At 46.0% G+C, this 21748-nt stretch overlaps 1 protein-coding gene across 1 annotated transcript; it reads left to right on the top strand.

The window, feature by feature from the left end:
* The first annotated feature begins 870 nt into the window (after positions 1 to 870).
* Positions 871 to 21676, top strand: LOC100082036 (influenza virus NS1A binding protein). The gene is made up of 15 exons (XM_029080790.1): positions 871 to 976; positions 9476 to 9715; positions 10579 to 10708; positions 10837 to 11006; positions 11153 to 11228; positions 11739 to 11912; positions 13016 to 13141; positions 14576 to 14683; positions 16874 to 17003; positions 17272 to 17496; positions 17861 to 17982; positions 18117 to 18243; positions 18329 to 18460; positions 18588 to 18761; positions 20106 to 21676. Exons 3-15 carry the CDS (start codon positions 10598 to 10600, stop codon positions 20357 to 20359), a joined length of 1929 nt encoding a protein of 642 aa, XP_028936623.1. The 5' UTR covers positions 871 to 976; positions 9476 to 9715; positions 10579 to 10597; the 3' UTR covers positions 20360 to 21676.
* The last annotated feature ends 72 nt before the right edge of the window (positions 21677 to 21748 follow it).

The raw sequence follows: 21748 nt of genomic DNA, 5'->3' as shown, positions 1-21748 counted from the left end.
TGCTGACAAGGGGCGGAGCGGGGATTCGAACCCACGACCTCTGACTCCCCAGCCCGGGCTCTTAATAAAGAAGCAGCGGGGCTCGGTGGGAAGAGCCCGGGCTGGGGAGTCAGAGGTCGTGGGTTCGAATCCCCGCTCTGCCACCTGTCAGCTGGGTGACTGTGGGCGAGTCACTTCACCTCTGTGCCTCAGTTCCCCCATCTGTAAAATGGGGATGAAGACTGGGGGCCCCACGTGGGACGACCTGATTCCCCTGTGTCTCCCCCAGCGCTTAGAACAGTCCTCTGCACATAGTAAGCGCTTAAAACAAATACCAACATTATTATTATTATTACGGGCCGGACGCGGGGCCTCCACCAGGCTCAGCGCTTAGAGCAGTGGGTCTCCCCTCCCCCCGCCCCGCCCCGCCCCGCCCCGCCCCCAACCTTGCCCTGACCTCGCTGAGGGAGGGAAAGGCGGGAAGGCGCGAGGCGGCGCGCGCAGGGGGGCGGGCGCCCATCGGCGGAGGGGGCGGCGCGCGCGCGCGGGGGGCGGGGCCCCAGGCGGGCGCCGATTGGCGGAGGGGGCGGCGCGCGCCGAGGGGGCGGGGCCCCCGGGGGAGGCTGGCGGACGCCGATTGGCGGAGGGGGCGGCGCGCGCCGAGGGGGCGGGGCCCCGGGGGTCCCGATTGGCGGAGGGGGCCGGCGCGCGCGCGCTCGGGGGCGGGGCTGGGGGGCGAGGCGCGCGCCCCCCGCGGCGGGAGGCGGCAGTGTCCTGGCGGCGCGGGCTGTGGTGGCTGCGGCTCGTGTCTGTGCCCGTGTCCGGCGCCGACGACCCGCTCCCTGCGCCGCTGTCGCTCCCGCGGGGCCCCGGCCGCTCCTCCTTCGCCCGCCCGCCCGTCCGTCCCCCGAGGCGCCGCCCGCGCGGCCGCTTTCCCTCCTGCTCCCCCATCGAAGCTCCAGCGATGAATTTTTTCGTCCCTTCTGAGAGGAACCAGGTGAGCGGCGGCCCGGGGGGCCGCGAGGGGGGCGGACACGTGTCCCCCGGAGGGAGCCCGCCCGAAGCGCGCGCGCGCGTGTGTGTGTGTGTGAGAAAGGAGCCCGAGGGGCGGCCCGCCTTCCCTCCCTCCCTCCCTCGGTCCGTCCGTCCGTCGGCCCCGGGCCCGTCGGTCCGCGGCGGCCCCTTTGTTCCCGCTCCGCGCTGGGGCTGGTCGGGGCCGGGCGGAAGTGTCGTTGCGGGGGCGGCTGATGGACAGCGGCAGCGGCCAATCGGCGGCCGCGGGGGGCGGGCTCGGGCCCGGCGTTTCGCCTCCCCGCCAGCGGGGGGAGCCCGCGGCCCCTCCCCCGGCCGGCCCCAACCGGCCCCGGCCGGCTCTGGGGGCGGGAAAAGCCCCGGATGAGGCCGCCTTCGGCGCGCCCCCGCCCCCGCCCCCGCCCCGCCTCCGCCCCCGCCCTCCCCCCCGCGCACGCGCGCCCCCTACCGGCGGCAGGCGGCCACGGGCCCCGCACCCCCCGCACTCCCCAGCGCTTAGCGCAGGGCTCCGCGCCCGGGACGGCGGAGGACGCGCACCCACTCGCTCCTAGTTAGCGAGCGCTTTTACCGGGTGCAGAGCGCTGTGCTGAACGCTTGGAAGGTAGGTCCACGTGGGCGGCAGCAGACACTGATTCGGTCGGATTTCTTGAGCGCTTGGAAAGTACTGTGCAGCAGCAGGCATTCATTCATTCAGTCCTATTTACTGAGCGCTTACCGGGTGCAGAGCGCTGTGCTGAACGCTTGGAAGGTAGGTACTCGTGGGCGGCAGCAGACACGGATTCGGTCGGATTTCTTGAGCGCTGGCCATGTGCAGAGCGCTGCACTGAGCGCTTGGAAAGTACTGTTCAGCAGATAGTCATTCATTCAGTCCTATTTATTGAGTGCTTACCGTGTGCAGAGCACTGGACTGAGCGCTTGGAAGGCACACTTTGGCAGCACATATTCACTCGTTCATTTAGTCCTATTTATTGAGCGCTTACCGTGTGCAGAGCACTGTGCTGAGCGCTTGGAAGGTGCACTTTGGCAGCAGACACTCATTCACCCATTCGGTCGAATTCCTGAAGCGCTTACTATGTGCAAAACGCAGATCCGAGCGCTTGGAAAGTACTGTTCAGCAGCAGATATTCAGTCGTATGGATTGAGTGCTTACTACGTGCAAAACGCTGTACTGAGCGCTTGGAAATTACTGTTCAGCAGCAGATATTCAGTCATATTTATTGAGCGCTTACCATGTGCAAAGCACTGTATTGAGCGCTTAATAATAATAATAATGTTGGTATTTGTTAAGCGCTTACTATATGTACCGAGCACTGTTCTAAGCGCTGGGGGAGACACAGGGGAATCAGGTTGTCCCACGTGGGGCTCACAGTCTTCATCCCCATTTGACAGATGAGGTCACTGAGGCACCGAGAAGTGAAGTGACTTGCCCAAAGTCACCCAGCTGACAAGTGGCCGAGCTGGGATTCGAACCCGGGACCTCTGACTCCAAAGCCCGTGCTCTTTTCACTGAGCCACGCTGCTTCTCTGTGTACTGTTCAGCAGCAGATATTTATTCATTCAGTCGTATTTATGGAGCGCTTACGGTGTGCAGAGCACTGTATTGAGCGCTTGGAAGGTACAGTTCAGCAGCAGGTATTCACGCAGTCGTATTTATTGAGCACTTACTGTGTGCAGAGCACTGTACTAAATGCTTGGGAGAGTACAGTTCGGCAGCAGATATTCATTCAGTCGTATTTCTGGAGCACTTACTGTGTGCAGAGCACTGTCCTGAGCTCTTGGAGGGTACAGTTCAGCAGCAGATATTCATTCGTTCATTCAGTCGTATTTATTGAGTGCTTACTATGTGCAGAGCGCTGTACTGAGCACTTGGAAGGTGCAGTTTGGCAACAGAGAGAGACAGTCCCTGCCCAACGACTGGCTCACAGTCTAAACTGGGGAAACAGACAACAAAACAAGTTAGCCAGGTGTCAGTACCATCAAGATAAATAGAATCATAGGTATCGATGCATCGTTAATAAAATAAATAATAATGTTGGTATTTGTTAAGTGCTTACTATGTGCAGAGCACTGTTCTAAGCGCTGGGGGAGATCCAGGGTCATCAGGTCCCATGTGAGGCTCACGGTTAATCCCCATTTTACAGATGAGGTCACTGAGGCACAGAGAAGTGACTTGCCCACAGTCACACGGCTGCCAAGTGGCGGAGCCGGGAGTCGAACCCATGACCTCTGACTCCGAAGCCCAGGCTCTTTCGGCCACGCTGAGACCGTCCCTGCCCCCAGCAGGCTCACATTCCCCAGTCATAGTGTCGGAGCACTAGAGATGTTTACGAATGATGTACTCACATTATTAATATCATAATGATGTTGTAATAACAGTAACAGTGGTGCGATGAGCCCCTGGAACTGTTCTAAGCGCTGGGGTGGGTCCAAGCAAAGCGGGTTGGACACGGGCCCTGTCGCACGCGGGGCTCCCAGCCTCGCTCCCCATTTCACAGACGAGGGAACGGAGACCCAGAGAAGTGAAGCGACTTGCCCAAGGTCACCCGGCAGAAAAGTGGCGGAGCCGGGATTAGAACCCAAGACCTCGTGACTCCCAGGCCCCGGCTCAAGCCACTACGCCATGCTGCTTGTCTAATAATGATGATGATGATGATGATGATGATGGCATTTAAGCGCTTACTATGTGCCAAGCACGGTTCTCAGCGCTGGGGCCATTACAAGGTAATCGGGTTGTCCCACGTGGGGCTCGCGGTCTTAATCCTCATTTTACAGATGAGGTAACCGAGGCCCAGAGGAGGTAAGTGACATGCCCAGAGTCACACAGCAGAGAAGTGGCAGAGCCAGGATTAAAACCCACCTCCTCTGACTCCCGATCCCCGGCTCCTCTGTAGGATGGAAGTAGCAAATTCCTACATGAGGCCCTGGGTTACTTATTTTCCTAGGGCAAGAACGGGTAGTGTATGAACGGTTGTTGAGAGTATTTTGGTATTTAGAAATGAGCGATACCCTTGGCAAATTAAATTTTGTGTCTCTATCGGTTTGACATTTAAGGCTGGGGTTTGGAGGGCGCAAGGTCCAACTTTTTCAAGAGATGACAAAAGGAGGTGGAGGGTGTGGGTCGCCCAATTTCTGTGAAGGGGGTCGGGCACAAGGCTGGATCGATTCAACGGCGACCCCTAAAAGTACTGCTCGGATGAACCATCGCGTTAGAAGAAATCCATCAACTGGTATTCAGTTGCGGCAGAACGAGTTTATGGAGCCTCGTTTTTATTGTGTTTTAAAACAATGCAGTACGGCCGAACCGATACCAGAGCCGTCTGTTTGCCCTTCACGATTGAAAACTTGGAAATCGAGGCCCTCGTGCAGCCAAAAAAAACCCCAGTTATTTGTCCTTCTGTCTTCACTGTTTGTTAAAATATTGAAACTGATGTAATGAGTTCGGAGTGATAGAGTTAAGAATTGATCAGCCAATGCTATTTATTGAGCACTTCGTGTACGCAGAACAGTGTATTAACCCCCATAGGAGAGTGTAATAAGTAGGTGGACGTGATCCCTGCCCTCAAAGAGTTTACAGTCTAGGAAGGGGTGACGGGCAGGGAAATAATTACAGATAGGGAAACGACGGAATAAGTATTTGAACATAAATGCTGTGGGGCTAAGGGTGGGGCCCGTAACAAAGGATTATGTCTACCAACCCTTCTATCGTACCCTTCCGAGCGCTTAGAACAGTGCTCTGCACACAGTAGGCGCTCAATAAATACGATCAAATGAATGAAGGGAGTGTGGGACACCGACTTAAGTGCATATGGAAGGAAAGGAGAATAGGATGGGGAAAGGAGACGTTAAACAGGGAAGATTTCTTGGAGGAGATGTTATTTATGTTTTTAGTAGGGCTTTAAAAATGGGGAGCGGGGCCTGGCAGATAAGAGGTGGGGAGGGTTTTCCAGGAAGAAGGGAATGGTAATTGACTTTCCTCGAAGATTCAGTTACCTGAAGTAGAATTTGGACGATGGTATCAAGTGGCTTTACTAGTCCTTAGTCAAAAGAATGAAATAATGCTGATAGACCGAAGCCTCTCTCCCTGTAAAATTTGGAAGAGTGGATCCGGGCCAACAGTGATGGAGTCATTTGAATAACTTCATAGCAACTGCAAGACATTTTATCAGATAATATCGATTGGGTCCTACAGATAGATAGTTGATTTGAAACAGAAGCCGCACTCATTGTTATCTGAGTTCCCATTAGCAAGTGTTTTATATTCCTAGGTTTCTTTAGCTTTCTCTGAGGTGCTCTCATTTTTAGTTTTGTGCAAACATGGAAATCTTTTTTAAAAAAACGTATTCGAAGTTAAACTATTTGTCTTATGCCAAATGAGACCCAGTTGTGGAATGAGGCTGTATTTGTTTTTCTAATCTTACGAAGTGCTTAGAACATTGTCTGTAGTTGTTGAGCGTGGTTTCAAAGGTTCTTCATCTCTGTTGGAAATTCATAAGCTGGGGCTCTTTTTTTTCCTTAAAAAAAAGCTACGGTATATTTCAGGGATTAGGGCTGACTTCTGGTAGGTAAGAAATAAGTAGTCCAAATGAATTCAAAGCAGGTTTTCGCCTCTTGGTGTCACCTGGTGTGCTTTAATTGACTTGGGCATTTAAAATTAATAATGTTGGTATTTGTTAAGCGCTTACTATGTGCCGAGCACTGTTCTAAGCGCTGGGGTAGACATAGGGGAATCAGGTTGTCCCACGTGGGGCTCACAGTCTTAATCCCCGTTTTACAGATGAGGGAACTGAGGCACAGAGAAGTTAAGTGACTTGCCCACAGTCACACAGCCGACAAGTGGAAGAGCTGGGATTCGAACTCATGAGCCCTGACTCCAAAGTCCGTGCTCTTTCCACTGAGCCACGCTGCTTCTCCAGAGATTTGGCAATATCTCTTAGGAGCTAACGGATAGTCAACTCCTTTAGTAGAGTAAAACATTTCAGTGACTCTGGGCAAGAACTGCCCTGGATAGTTGAGATTCTCTTTTGTTTTGTTTTTAGTATTAAGAAAATGATTACTAATTTTAAAATGTCTGGATGGAGGTTTGGAAAAAAACCTTTTTGTGGTGCTAAAATGGTGAAAATAAAAGTTTGAAGTCAGTTTATCTTGGCTCTTATAGTTGGAATAGAAGGACAGAGAGGCTGGATTCTTCTTGATTCTGGTCTAAGCACAACCACTGATTTTTTTTGGTATTTTTTGAAGAAATAAATCACTTTATTTACCCTACTCTAAAATGGAAATAAGTAGATCAGAGGGTGAGCTAGAGTTTGTGATGTTGGTGAGGGACTTTGAGGTCATTGGTTCTAAAAAGCATTTGGAGAATGCGAAGGAGCAATAATAGTTAATGACTTTAACTGGTTGCTGTGGGGATTAAAGTTTATTTTCCTGGCTGTAAAATGTCTTCTCAGCCCTCAATCTTTGGATCCCAGCTAACCATCAGCAAATGTGCATGGGTATCGACCAATTGATCAGTGGTATTTCTGGAGCATTTACAGCACAGCACACTACTGAGTGCTTGGGAGACTACAATACAACAGACTTGGATTCATTCAGTCGTATTTACTGAGCGCTTACTGCGTGCAGAACAATGGACCGAGTGGTTGGGAAAGTACAATACAACAAAAAACCGTGACATTCCCTGCCCACACGGAGCTCGCTGCCTAGAGAGGGTGATAGACATTGAAATCAATTGTGGCACTGAGGGAGGGGTGACTATTAAGCGTTCATTGGGTACAGAGCCGAGTGTATGGGCGATGCAGAAGGGAGAGGGGGTAGAGGGAAAAGAGGGCTTAGTGAAGGCATCTCGGAGGAGATGTGATTTTCATTAGGGCTTTGAGGGAAGGGAGAGTGGTGGTTTGTTGAATAGGAAGGGTTGGGGGTTCCTGGCCAGAGGGAGGAGGTGGGCAAGGGGTCGGCGGCCAACTAGATGAGGTCCGCCGAGTAGGTCGGCGTTCGGGAAATGAAGTATGTGGACTGGGTTATAGTAAGAAATCATGTTACCTTAGGGGTGAAGTGGTAGAGCTCAGGAAATGTTACTAGTCATTTCCAAGTTTATTTAAGGTAGATTTCAGTGCAATATTTACTGGAAAATGAGGTCTCAAAAAGCATGTAGGGGCCATGTGCCAAGCACTGTTCTAAGCGCGGGGTTAGATACAAGGTAATGCAAGGTAATCAGGTTGTCCCACCTAGGGCACACAGTCTTCATCCCCATTTTAAAGAGGAGGTCACTGAGGCACAGAAGTTAAGTGACTCACCCAAGGTCACACAGCTGACAAGCGGTGGAGCTGGGATTAGAACCCATGACCTCTGACTCCCAAGCCCGGGCTCCTTCCACTGAGCCACGCTGCTTTTAGATTAGAGGGGTTGCAGTTAGCTCTCCTGTCCACAGAAGTACAGAGAAGAAAGGTTCGACCTGACTCAGTATGACGCGTTAGTGTGCTGAGGAAAGAAGGTATAATTTAACAAAAAATCTGATACGAAGCAGTTCATGAATTGAGAAGTAATAGTTGTGTTAGGCGCTTAGTAGGGTGCCAGGCAGTGTACTAAGCACTGGGATGGATACAAGCAGATTGGGTTGGGCAGAGAAACAGTAGAGTCTGACGGGGGGCGGGGGGGGTGTTACGTATTTCATAGCAGTGGATAAAGTCAATTCATATAAAATCATAATAATTGTGGGAAATGTTAAAGAAACACCACTTATATTGCTGAATACAGTCATTGCCATTACTCTGAGCCAGAGAGTATTTACAGTATGGAGCACCTCCTGGGTGTAGAGCCAATAATTGAATTTACTTGGCCACAGTAGTTAAGGGTAACCCTGACAGATGGGATGTAGTTTATTTCAGTTAATCAGGGGCTGATTATCCAGCCCCCTTGCTTTGTTTTCCACCTCCCGCCTGCCTTTTTGGATCATTTCAGTACCTGGTAGCAGCGTGGCTCAGTGGAAAGAGCACGGGCTTTGGAGTCAGGGCTCATGAGTTCGAATCCCAGCTCTGCCACTTGTCGGCTGTGTGACTGTGGGCGAGTCACTTAACTTCTCTGGGCCTCAGTTCCCTCATCTGTAAAATGGCGATTAAGACTGTGAGCCTCACGTGGGACAACCTGATTCCCCTATGTCTACCCCAGCGCTTAGAACAGTGCTCGGCACATAGTAAGCGCTTAACAAATACCAACATTATTATTATTATCACCTCCGTCCGAAAGGGTCCGAGACTGTAAATACCGGGTAGATTTTAAGGCAAGTTTTAGTTGAGAATTATTTTATGGGATGTTAATGAATTCTTACGTTTTAGAAAAGATGGAATAATATGAGATCACAGGGTAGGAGTGAATGACTCCTTTAGTCAGCATTCATCATGTTAGTAGTCGTTGGTAGTAGTCTGTGAGTGGCTCTGTTTTAAAAGAGTTAATGGGCAGGATTGTGTACAAATATTGCCAAATCCACAATAAGGGAGTTGCATTATTTTTGGAACTCCCCCTTCTCACCTGAAAGATCGCCACTCTCCTGCTTTTCAAAGCCCCACTAAAATCACATCTCCTCCAGGAAAGCCTTCCATGACCAACCTCCCATCTCCCCACCCCATTCCTCTTCCTTCTGTATCACCTACGGGACACTTAATACTCACCTTAGCCCCACGGCCCTTTGCTCATCCTTACGCTTTGTCTCGTCCCCTTTCCTGAAATTTAACGTCTGTCTTACGATCCCTGTCCTCTAGGAGCTTATAAATCTAGAGAGTGTTTACTGGCTTTGTTGTACTTTTCCAAGCTGAGTATAATACTGTTACGCACAGGAAACACTCAGATACTGTTGATTATCGCAGAACCCCATTTTGAGGAGAACTTGTACTCCCTCAGCCCATGACTTCCAACATGACATTGCGCTAGATCCGGGCACCCACACACTGTAGGAGTGTTTCCTAATTCCACCATTGCCTTCGGGCCAAAACTCAGAGCAAGAATTCCCGTTCTGGAGGAACAGAAGTACTCAGTCCCAAGTACAGCTTTACTTGTAAGCCAGTTCTAAAAATTGAGGAGTGTGTCTTCGCCCCCATCTTTCTCCCCCATTTTCGGAAAAATTGGTTGAAAAGTGAGGAGAGTAAGTATTCTTAGGCAAAGCTGAGGGGATTTTGCTTTTGCATCTGAAGTTGACTGAGTTCACTTCTGGATGCCTAGTATTTGAAGGCTCAGAGGGTGATTGTGCTGTCATTAAGGCAGTGGGGAGGGGACAAAGACCGTTTGAAGAATTGTGGAAACAACTTTTGGAGATGGGAAAGGCTGAAATCCCAAATGTCTTGATCCTACTTGAAGTTTTCCAACTTAGGATGGGTAGCGGATGTGAATTTTTTACCGTGCCGAGCATATTTAGATTTCAGTCGGATGAAACGGTGCTAACGGAAAATTAAATTAAATAAATTTTTCTTCGTTACAGATTATGATGCATGATTATCACAGAAGAAATTCATGTCTATAGCTTTTAAGGACTTGATTACATCACTTTTCAAGCCTGATAGTTTTGGAGTCACCATTGCAGCTTGACACATCTCGCCTACCTTTCAGTTAGCTGTCTTTGTAAAAGAAGATACCGAAACTGATGTGCTGCATTTAAACACTCCCGTGCCCTTCAATTATTTGACATTTCCCAGAAGTAAATTCTCAGAAACATTAGTAGGTAAGTGGTTGTACAGTGACTGCGAAAGGAGTCCGTAATACTCTGCTAAACACTGTCCTGAATTATTGCTCCAGTTGAGGAGTTAATTTTATGCAAGCCATTCATCAGTGACCGGGGAAGGGTTCCTGTGTTTCGTTGACTTACCCTTAGATGAGCAAGACAGGTTTGGCGAGCCTTTGGAGAGATGAAATGTGAAGGATACATTTAGGCAGCTGTCGGAAGGATTCAAAAGTGCAGTCCATCTCACTAGCCCTTTTCGGTGTGAAACAGCATAAAGGTAGACTCCCCTCGGCTCTTTTGGCTCCAGACCAGGTAGGGAAAGAGGAGGGAGACCTAGCTGATTCCCAACAATTGTAGGGAGAGGGCGAGCTCTGTTGTTCAATCACCAAAGGATTAGAGCTGACTGTCCCGTCTATTGCAGTGACTGTGTCTCAGTTAGAGATGCCTGAATGGGAAGGGCATGTGCAGAGGTTAAACCATTTTGGAGGTTTAGCCGAAAGAAAGCCATTAAATGGATGCCGTGCTGCACTTCTGTCAGGAGAGAGTTGGAAGGCACTCATGTCATTACAACGTTGTTGCTTGAGTAGATTTTTGCATATCATCAGTGGTATTGTGCGCTAAAGATGTGCAGAGCACTGTACTGAGCACTTGGGAGATTACAGTGTAACAGAGTGGGTAGATAACATGGCCTGCCCCCAGCGATAGTACAACTTTTGAGGTCAGACGATATATTCATATTTTTCAGAAGCAGTCTAGCTTAGATCAAAGTCTTACCCTTTCACTGGAGAGTTTGCAGAGTTTCCTCTTTGTACCAAATCACTCTTTTTTTTAAGATCAAATAACTCTTATCTTCTACCCGTTAGCCAAACTTACAGGGGGAAAATGATTCCCAATGGATATTTAATGTTCGAAGATGAAAATTTCATTGAATCCTCCGTTGCCAAACTAAATGCGCTGCGTAAGAGTGGACAGTTCTGTGATGTTCGACTTCAGGTAATTAAATCTCAGTGGTTCGTTGCGGCCTGAAAATTGTACTGTGGATCTTGTGGTGTATATCAGTGCTGCGAGTCCCGAGGATAGAAGGGAAAAATGTTTCTAAATGTAACTTTTTGTACTCCGAGGTCTGCGGACATGAGATGTTAGCTCACAGAGCCGTCCTGGCTTGCTGCAGCCCTTACCTATTCGAAATCTTCAACAGCGATAGTGATCCTCATGGAGTCTCTCACGTTAAATTTGATGACCTCAATCCCGAAGCAGTCGAAGTCCTCTTAAATTATGCCTACACTGCTCAGTAAGTACTTTCCTGGCCAACAAAACCATAGAGAGTCTGGTGAGGGAAAATTCTGAAACCCTAAGCAATTCTGAGCATGTCCGAAGACCCCCTGCAATGGACACTTTGTCAGTCAAATTATATAATGATCTTCTTTATTTTAATAGGTTGAAAGCTGACAAAGAGTTAGTAAAAGATGTTTATTCTGCAGCTAAGAAGCTGAAGATGGACAGAGTAAAGCAGGTATAACATGGAACCGAAATGTTCTCAGTTCACCCCGTGGGTGTGATCGGGATACGATGTAGCCCGGCTCATCTTGATTCATCTGTGTTTAGGCGTGAAAAATCCACTTGCCTTGAGTAAATTGAAATTTGATGGGCAAGTTCACTGTGGTCCAGGCATTCTAACGTTTCCCCTTTGGCTAGTTGACCTCAGGGCTTTGGCGTAGCTCACAGTCAACAAGAAACTTCAAGTTTTTTTAGGTAGGAGGGTGGGGTTGGGGGGGGGCAAGGTTTCCTACTGGCATCAGTTATCTCTGTGGCTCCAAAATTGCCATGACCCTCCTTTCTAAGAACCAACTCAGTTTCTACAACTCGTCTTATCCCACAGTTTCTGTGTCTGAAGCATGTTTTTTTCAAGACTTTTTCCAGGATCTTGCTTAAAAAGCAATGAAAATGTTGCAAAATATATTTATAAAGGTAGGTGCAGGGTTATTGAGTTCCTCCTCGTGTGTTCTGTTTTTTCTTTTCAAAGGTTTGCGGCGATTATTTATTATCTAGGATGGATGTTTCAAGCTGCATCTCTTACCGGAACTTTGCAAGTTGCATGGGAGACTCACGTTTGTTAAATAAGGTCGATGTTTACATCCAGGAGCATCTGTTACAAATTTGTGAAGAAGAGGAATTTCTCAAACTTCCACGACTAAAGGTAATGGGGAAAATTGAAAACCCTATTTGGCAGTTTACTTGGTTTTCTCATACAGAACTCTATCTTGTCTCCCCACCCACATGCCAAAGATTTGCATTAGTGGGGGTGTACTAAAGAAGAGGGTCAGTTTTTCAGGAATGCATTATAGGCCAGTGTTCAGTATTTCATGCTTTTTCCCAGACTTTTCATCTTCAGAATCTTAAAAAAAATTGTTTCTGATTAGATTTGTCTTAGAATTCATTCAGTGGTATTTATTGAGCGCTTACCGTGTGCAGAGCACTGTACTAAGCACTTGGGAGGTTACAATACAACAATAAACAGTCACTTCCCCACCCACAATGAGTTTACAGTCTAGAATGAAAGGATATCATTGAGGAGCATCATGACCTAGTGGAAAAAACATGGGTTTGGGGGTCAGAGGACCCGGGTTCTAATCCCGACTCCACTAGTGGCCTGCTGTGTGACCTTGGGCAAGTCACTTCCTTATGCCTAAAACCCAGGGATTCTGTCACTGTTCTCCCTTAGCCTGTGAGCCCCATGTGGAACAAGGACTATGTTCGAACTGATTAACTGGTATCTACCTCAATGCTTCGAATAGTGCTTGACACATAGAAGTGCTTAATGGATAATAATATCAACAGTATAATAATTGGTATTTATTAAGCGCTTCCTACGTGCCAAACACTACTAAGTGCAGGGGTAGATTTCAAATAATAACCAGGTTGGCCACAGTCCCTGTCCTCCATAGGGGGTTCACAGGCTAAGGAGCGAGAATGGTTATTTAGTTCCCCTGTCACAGATGAAGAAACTGAGGCACAGACAAGTTAAGTAACTTGACCAAAGTCACCCACGGCAGGCAAGTGGCAGAGGCAGGATAGAACCCGGGTCTTCTGACCCCCAGGCCCATGTTCTTTTTCTAAGACCACACTGCTTCCCCTGTAATTTATGGATTCCTTGGTTTGGGTTGACAGCGGAACGGAAATCTTTCCCCTAACTCTTAATTTTTCAGGCTAGAACAGCTCGTATTGTTAGGAAAAATGGTGGGGTAAGCCCAGCAGTAACTAATGACCCTCATTTTTGGTCTTGTTCTCCCCAAACTCCAGTTGGAGGTAATGCTCGAAGACAACGTAAGCCTGCCCAATAATGGCAAATTATACACAAAGGTAATCAACTGGGTACAGCGTAGCATCTGGGAGAATGGAGAAAGTCTGGAAGAGCTGATGGAAGAGGTTAGTTTTTGAGTAAATGGGATTTCACAGTTCTTAAAAATTAAGTTGCTGTGGTGTGAGGATGTCCCTTTCACTTTTATTTTGTAACCATGACCCTAAAGAATTTAAATTTTGCTATAGGTACCCCTAAGCTGAGAAACTGGGGGGGTGTCCAGGTGAGCTGAATGAACTGTTCAGTCTGGTCTTCTGCTTTCCTTTTTTTTTTTCCTTTGCTCATTATGTGCTGTTAACTTTCTTTAAAAGAGCATGTAATTTGCTTTAGAATGGGGAGGCGGTACTGAAATTTTCTGTAGATTCTAAATATTTTCTTCACAGGTGTTTACTTTAAATATGAAAAGTAGGTAAAAGCTTCTAATGGTTGTTCCTCCCCATTGATTTATCTCCCCATAGGTTTATTAAAACTAGGATACCCAAGACTGAAGAAACAAGAAGAAATCCTCAAGTGTATTGACACGTAAAGAAGCAGCTGTCCTGCCCCAGTTCTCCTAAGAAAGATCTGCTGTGGGCAGAGAACGATGATGATTTAATGGTGTTTACTCCTTTACAGGATTCTCTTTTCTTGAAAGATGTCTGTGCTTTTTACATGGTGTTCGTCTTACATTCCGCTGCTAAGTTTAGCCCGGACAACCTTTTTAATCCAGAACTTGTTAGAGGAGCTGGTGAGAATTTTTTTGACCTGTTGGGGAGAGTGGACGTTATGCAACTCCCGGTGGATCATCGTCATTAAGTTCCTTTAGTCGATGGGTCCACTCAGGCCATAAGATAATATCGAAGGTCTCTGTGTCTAGCAGGCCTTTTGAGACCAAACCCAAAACCTTTATTGTCAAATATGGATTCCAAACAGCTAATGACAATTTTGTTTATAATTTTAATATCTGCCTGCAGTTCAGATGCACTTGTTTATGTGTTGCATCTGTTCACCGAAAGTATTTTTTATAGCATTCCTTGAGTTTTTGTTTTTTGGGGTGGGGGAATTGACATTTTTCTTTTTCATCTCTGGGTTTTTTCTTGGAGAAACGTCCGTTCTAACAGGGAAAATTCTGTATAGGCAGATGAGTGCTTATTTTCAGACAGTAATATTACTGTTTGACTGTGAACATGTACTTGCTTCAAGATCCTCTCTATTAATATGTACCTGTGACTTTTCTTTTGTTTTTTGGACTGTTGCTAATGATCAGGAGTCCTGGAAAGTGAAATTTTCTCTCAAGCCACACAAGCCAAGGACTCTTCATCCTATACTGGAAGACTTTTTTTTTCCACCCCCCCCCCCCCCCCAGTTCCATGACGTGTATTTTTCTTTTCATGTGTGAATCTGCCAGCGTGAGCTATCAAGAGGCACACTGGAGGTTACCTTGTGGAGTTTATGTAATCTACCTAATAGTGGAGTAGTTATGGAGACGGTGGCCACATGGGTGTTCTGTTGCTGTTTTGCAGGTACAAACGTTGTACTACTCAGCTGATCACAAGCTGCTTGATGGGAATCTGCTAGATGGACAGGCTGAGGTGTTTGGCAGTGATGATGACCACATTCAGTTTGTGCAGGTACACATTGCACTCAGTCTGAGGTAACCTGAGGTTAATATTTAACTAGGGCACTTTATAGCACACCTAAAATTGGTTTTGCTTTTAGGGAAGTGGACGAACTTTAACGGTGTAACCAGATGAGCTGGTGTTGAGGGAAGAGAGAGCATCTCGGCAGTCTGGAGTTTTTGTGGCCTCCCTTAGTGTCCCGGGTTCTGAATGGCAGAAACGTTTTGGAAACTTGGTGGATGTCGTTTCTTTAATCAGATTGGGCCACCAAATGGAAATCTTGAACTCGCCTTCTCCGGAAAGGTTTCGGTGTTGAAAAAGGCATGCTTAACTGAACATTGAGAAGGTTGCCACAGGGAATAGAGGCAGAGTTTGAACTCTTAGGCAGTTGGTTACAGGATTTTGATTGAGATCATCTTAGTGATCATTTTTTTAATGACAGGCACCGTTTTCCATATTACTGGTACGATTCGGCGATACGGGCTAGTGTTCAAGAGTGGTTTAACTCATAGTTTAAAACGAGTTTGACGTAGGTTTCACCAGAATGGTTGTGGCATGGTATTGGTCTGTCAGAAATTGAGGTCAGTAGCTAATGACAGGTTTGCGTATGAAGAAAGAAACTTGACTAGGCCCGTTTAGCGCTGGCCCAGTGTGCTCTGTTTTAGTAGTTATTCTGTCTCCACCCTCCCCTTAATCCCTTCTCATTATTTCCTGCCTTCTTTGTACAGCCATCTATTTGTTCAAATAAATAATTAGTATATAAAAAGAAGGTTCCAAGGAATATACCCTAGGTAATAAAGTGGTCTAGATTGCGTAAAATGGAAAATTCCTCAAATCTGGGTATCTGGATATAATACTGTAGTCATCTGCATTGTAGATAAACTGTGGTTTTGTACAAATGTGCCAGTATAAACCTCTCCTGTGACTGACAATGGAGAGTAGTCATCCTGTCACATGATTTTTTGAAGCGCACTAAGAATATATAGTTACTGTAATATAAGGTTATTTAAATGAGTGTGACTTTCATTTTAAATTAGACATGTGGGATGGGCAGAAGTTCTTAAATGCTAGCCTTAGCTCACCCCGGGCCTTCTGTGGGTGGTAGCGCTGCTGCTGTCAGTGAGGAGGTGATGAGAGAATGCCCGAGGAGTCAGGTTGGGGGAGTCAGTTTGTAAAGTCGGGGTGGAATATTTATTCAGCAGCCTTTGCTGAAATAAATTATTTGCCCTTTTTTGTTTGACATCTCTGTCCCTCTTTTTGATAGTCCCTTTCCTTCCCTTATGCTCGTTCTGTTGGGTTTTTTTAAATTTTAATCTGTTTAATGTCACACCTCTCCCCTCCTTGGATAATGATCTGTACCTACATTTTGCTAAAGCAGTAAAATAATCACTGCATGTCTGTGAGGGATGTGAAAGCACTTAGGTGGGGAAAAGGGAGGGCTGTGCAAATTCCAAGCTTTAATATCAGCACTATTATCATTACCACTACTTCTTACAACTCTTGTCATCATTACTGTCCTTTTCCCCACAAAGTACTTAGAAAAAAGCTTGGAGGGGTTCTTGAAAATTCTCCTTCATTTGGCTCCATGCATTAAGGAACATGTAAAGTAATAGTACTTATTAAGTACTGACTATGCAGAACACAATACTTAATGTTGGGAGAGAATATACAGGTGAAAATTAGACAGGGCCTCTACCCCCAGTTGTTTTTCCCAGAATGAAAGGAAACATTAAACAGTCTGGTTACAGTCCATCAGAAAAAGGTTCCTTGCTATAGCCATTTGCTGCACTCTTGTGAGACAGTACAAAAAAGCTCTGGTATGTGCTATTGCTTTGGACGTGTCTGTGTATGTGGAGTGTAGTCTGTGCTTTCAAATGATGTTTTGATGCTCTTGCCAACCCCGCCGCATTGGGTTCTTGACTCTGATTCAATCTGAGGTCTTGATTGCTTTGGAGCAGTTGTCTTTTCATTGTCTTTCTTAAGGTAGGGGCTCTAGCATTGCTAAGTAAATTCTGGTTTCTTAAATCGCCTGGATTTGTTTTTCAATTTAGGTGTGCTATGAATGATGAGCTACAGAGGTGAAGCGTATCAAAATCGAGTCTTTTGTCATTTTCATAATGCTGTGAAATAGTTCAGAGGAACGGAGGTGGATTAGAGCTTGGTTTTTGGTTAGGTTTCTGTAGCTCCGTTTTGATTTTACAGAAAAAGCCACCCCGTGAGAATGGCCACAAGCAGATAAGTAGCAGTTCCACTGGATGTCTCTCTTCTCCAAATGCCACAGTGCAAAGCCCTAAGCATGAGTGGAAAATCGTTGCCTCGGAAAAGACCTCAAGTAAGTGTGATGGGGCTTGACTGCCTTGGGCAGTAGAAAAACTCAAGGTGGACAGTAGAAATCGAATCTCAGCTTTGAGAAGAACAAATCTTTACGTAGAGGCAGATTTTTTTGGTATCTCAGCCAAATCTGCCAACCTGTTAAAAAAATAAAATAAAATATGCTTGAGATCGTGTAGGCTGTTGGAAGCGTAAAGCGTGGTCCCGGATCACAGAGCAGCTAGAAACTAATAGTAATCGCTTTTAACCCTACACTTATTTACTTGTAGGTAACACCTACCTGTGTCTTGCTGTGCTGGATGGCGTGTTCTGCGTCATATTTCTTCACGGACGAAACAGCCCACAGAGCTCTCCAACAAGTACCCCGCGACTGATTAAGAGTTTGAGTTTTGAGTTGCAACCAGACGACTTAGCGGAAAAGCCCATGTCTCCCATGCATTATGCTCGATCTGGTCTGGGCACTGCGGAACTGAACGGCAAACTGATCGCTGCAGGTAGAACTTTCTCCCATTTGGGGGCTGCCTAAGCTAGAAATGAAAAGGATTCTTATTTCGCTGATGCCTGCTGTCCTCTTCCTCTTGGACGTTATTTTGCCACTGCTTTGGGAGGAAGTGGCCTTTTGGGGGAGGGGTGGTATGGCAACCATCGTGAAAAGGTAGTGTGGGACTTAGACAATCCAGGGAGCTTCTAGTTCAGTTTCTTTACCTAAAATAAGTATCCTGTGGTAGATCCCGCTGCCAGATTGGAGGGATTGTTTTGAAAGGATCACGAGGAGGAAGTTGCTTTTGAATAAGCCGTTTGGCATGCTTTTAAAACCTTCAGAATATCAATACCCTTGTGGTTCTCTTCTTTTGTCAGGTGGCTACAACCGAGAAGAATGTCTGCGCACCGTCGAATGCTATGATCCACACACAGACCGTTGGTCCTTCCTGGCTCCTATGAGAACTCCAAGAGCCCGATTTCAAATGGCTGTACTGATGGTGAGTCACTGCCATAATATTGAAGAAACGAATTTCTTTTTATTCCTCCTCACCTTTTTAGTAACTTCTCCTTTCTATAATTAATGAAAACAGTAAAATCAAAAATTCACATATCGATTTCTTTTTCAAATTAGGGCCAGCTCTACGTAGTTGGTGGGTCAAATGGCCACTCGGATGACCTGAGCTGTGGGGAGATGTATGATCCAGTCATCGATGACTGGATTCAGGTTCCGGAATTGAGGACCAACCGTTGTAATGCAGGTACTATTTGTTGTCCAAGATCAGCCGCTTTTTCAAATGGTTGGAAATCGTAAAAAGCGGGTAACGCTTTTCATTTTATTCACAGGAGTCTCTGCTCTGAATGGAAAATTGTATATCGTTGGAGGTTCTGATCCTTATGGCCAGAAAGGATTGAAAAACTGTGATGTGTTTGATCCTGTCACTAAGGCGTGGAACAGCTGTGCTTCCCTTAACATCCGTAGGTTCACGTTGTTTCACATTTTGAGCAGTCGCGTGTCTACATACCTGTGGGTAGTATAGTTCCAAAATTTGTGTGGTTGGTTTTTTTCCCCTCACCAACAGTTATTTGGTGTTTTGCTTTATAGGTAGGCACCAATCTGCAGTGTGTGAGCTGAGTGGTTATTTGTACATCATTGGAGGAGCAGAGTCGTGGAACTGTCTGAACACCGTAGAGCGTTACAATCCAGAAAACAACACTTGGACTTTGATTGCCCCGATGAACGTGGCTAGGCGTGGAGCTGGAGTTGCTGTTCACGATGGTAAAGACATTTAATCTTTCACCAGGGTGGAAATAAAATTATAACAGCTGTAAAGGATCGGAGCTAGTACTTTGAATTGAGATAACTCGCCTACTTAACTCTGCAGGCCCAAGACACCATTAAGACGGTCCGCCACCAAAATAGCATTTGTTTTTCGTGTCCCAAAAAGAAGGCTTAATTTAAGCCAGAACTGTAAATCAACATTTGTTTGGGAGGAAAGGGTTTCCTCGTCTCACTCTGCGTTCAGTTTTGACTTAGTTTGGCATTTTCCCAACCACACAGATAGCTGACTGACGAATCGACTGATAGCGTTTATTGAGCACCTACTTTGAGCAGAGCACTCAAGCCCATTGATTCCAATCTCAAAATCTGGACAGAGGCTAGTTTTCTCCAGAAGTTCTAAAATTTCTGGACCTTAAAAATAGTCAAGCTTTTATGGGAAGATTTTTCTTCCTTCAACTCAATTTTGCTACATCTTTCCATTGCCCACATATCCAGTGTGTATTGTCCTCTTCCTGTCTTCCACAGTATGTGGCAACTTTTCAAAATGTCCCTCCTATCTAGAAGGAAACCTCAAGGTATAGTGAATAACTTTGAATCACTTTCCTTAAAGCCTCAGACCCTAAACTATTGGGGCCAGATGGCTGTCCAGTTTTTAAAGGTCTCCGACTTCGGCTTCCCAGGAGATTCTGTTCCTGGTTTTGCAAGTTCCTCTTTGTGGCCTAGAATTCTGTTGCTACCAAGGTGATCTTTGTGACAAATAAGGCGGCTGTTTTTTAAAGGATTCCAAACTCGGTTAAACTGAAATCCTATCTTTAAATTCTCTTTTTTCCTCATAACTATTTTTCTCCCATTGTTTTGTGAGAATGATTTAAACTAGAGGTCTGATCGAAGTGAACAGAAAGAAACCTTTGACAGGTCCTGCCCCTAGGAATACCTTCAAGGGACTGGCGTGCCTTGCCTTTTGCTGTCCCCAGTGGGCCCAGGACTAGATCCCTCATAAGATTTCACCCTCAGTGGTGTATTCTAATATGTGTATATATATTAGAGTATACGGAAATATAAAATACAATATATCGTATAATTACAGACATTCAGTACCTTCAGTTTGGTGGTATTGTAATAAAGAACAATACATCCTAGAAGACGTTTAAGTTTTGAATTATTCTAGCCAATCTAATTCCAACCTCTGCCTCCGTAGCTGGTTTTTTAGATCTGATTGAGCTCTCAGTCACTCACGGGTGTTTATGAAGCATTTACTGTGTGCAGAGCACTGTTCTAAGCACTTGGGAGAGTACAGTACAGAGCCATCTTGAAGTGTCCCGTAATGTCTTCTCTCATTAGGAAAACTCTTTGTTGGAGGCGGTTTTGATGGTTCTCACGCCGTTAGTTGTGTGGAGATGTACGACCCCGTGAGGAATGAGTGGAAGATGATGGGAAGCATGACTTCGCCAAGGAGCAATGCTGGAATTGCTGCTGTGGGGAACACCATTTATGCAGTAGGAGGATTTGACGGCAACGAATTCCTGAATTCGGTGGAAGTCTACAACCCCGAATCAAACGAATGGAGTCCCTATGCTAAGATTTTCCAATTTTAGAGAATCCATGGTCCCTTTCAAACTAACAGGCTTAGTGATGTAATTGTGTTTAGTAGAGGTACACATGTGAATAGGGTGGGGGGAGGGTATAGATGTTGCCAATAGCAACACAAAGCTTTTGCATATTGCATACTATTAAATGTGCTGTACATAACTTTTTTGTGTTTATTTGAAAAGAATGCCCAGATGAAGGCCTGTTTTGTGTATTTTCGAGACTTTTTGGGGGGTTCCTTTGCCTTTTGGAAGTTGATATCCTAAAATAATAAACTAAGATAACCGATTGGGATTTCCCCGTTCCTGTCTCCCTCCCACTCTTCCTTCTCTCCACCCCCACCCCGACCGTGATATTTGTTTTGCCAATTTGCACAGAAAATGACTTTTCCCTTTGGAATGTGTTTTTTGGGGCAAGAGGGGTAGGGTTTGGGGATAGGGTAGGCAATTAGGTTTCTCCCCCAACCCTCTCAGGCTCCTTTTCAGTAACTGGAATAAATCTAACGAGAAGCCTTATTTAAATAGATTATAATGGGTATTTTTTTTATTAAAAGAAAGCTCACATGCCTACCGCTAATTAATCTTTTATGATCGCCTTTTTATAACTTTTTATATACCCAGCAGAGTGCTCTACCTGTTGAAGTGAAAAGTGGCAGACTGTAACTATCAAAGGTGAGCCCGTCTGTGAGAGTGAGCAGAGTAGGGTGGTGCTTCACTCCAGAACGCAAACGTCTAAAGTATCTGCCAGAATATCGTCTTAGGTGTGCGACGCTGATGTTTCTTTGAATGGAGTTTCTGAACAGTAACATAGCTGTGATTTCAAGTATTGGGAACGATTCTGGTTCTAAACATTTGGATGAGGGTGCATCCCGTGCATGTTAAGTATTTTTTTACATGTTGAGGATTCCTGCTGTAAAGAAATTAAGATTGTTACTCTAACAGAATAGTAAAAATGCAAAGTGGTGAAGAGTGTTGTTTCCAGTTCTTCCACATAGTTGCCGTTTGCTCTGCTCCAGTGAAGGGTTATGCCCTCTTAAAGTGTCAGCCCCGGATCGTGAAATGTGTAGCGCAGGTGCTTTCAGGTCGGGTGTGTCAAAACACTCCCAGGTGATCATAGAAACTATGGGGTTTTTTTTGTTTGTTGGGTTTTTTTTAGTTCAAATTCTCTATTCATATGGATAAAAACATTGGTTGGGATGACTCGGTGTCTAATGTGTAGTGCTGCACATTAACTTACGGTGCAAAACCTAGCACTTCTTATGCTTACTGCTGATGCGAACACATTAAAGGTACCTTGCGGGAAATCCTTGCACCATGGGATTCGTATCTGGAAGTTGTTTGTGTTCTTATTTCCACGTTCTGTCGTTTATGAAGATGACAAAGCTACCGTTTATAAAC

This window comes from Ornithorhynchus anatinus, chromosome 16 (assembly GCF_004115215.2).
Source record: "Ornithorhynchus anatinus isolate Pmale09 chromosome 16, mOrnAna1.pri.v4, whole genome shotgun sequence".
Lineage (NCBI taxonomy): Eukaryota > Metazoa > Chordata > Mammalia > Monotremata > Ornithorhynchidae > Ornithorhynchus > Ornithorhynchus anatinus.
Note: the sequence above shows the minus strand (reverse complement) of the source record. Positions and strands in the feature narration are given on the sequence as shown.

Bases quoted from the DNA above. Each gene is read 5' to 3' on its own strand.
- LOC100082036 (XM_029080790.1), top strand. From the start codon at position 10,598: ATGATTCCCAATGGATATTTAATGTTCGAAGATGAAAATTTCATTGAA. The intron at 11,913-13,015 runs GTAATGGGGAAA...CCCAAACTCCAG, and splicing joins TCAAACTTCCACGACTAAAG to TTGGAGGTAATGCTCGAAGA. The intron at 18,244-18,328 runs GTACTATTTGTT...TTTTATTCACAG, and splicing joins GACCAACCGTTGTAATGCAG to GAGTCTCTGCTCTGAATGGA.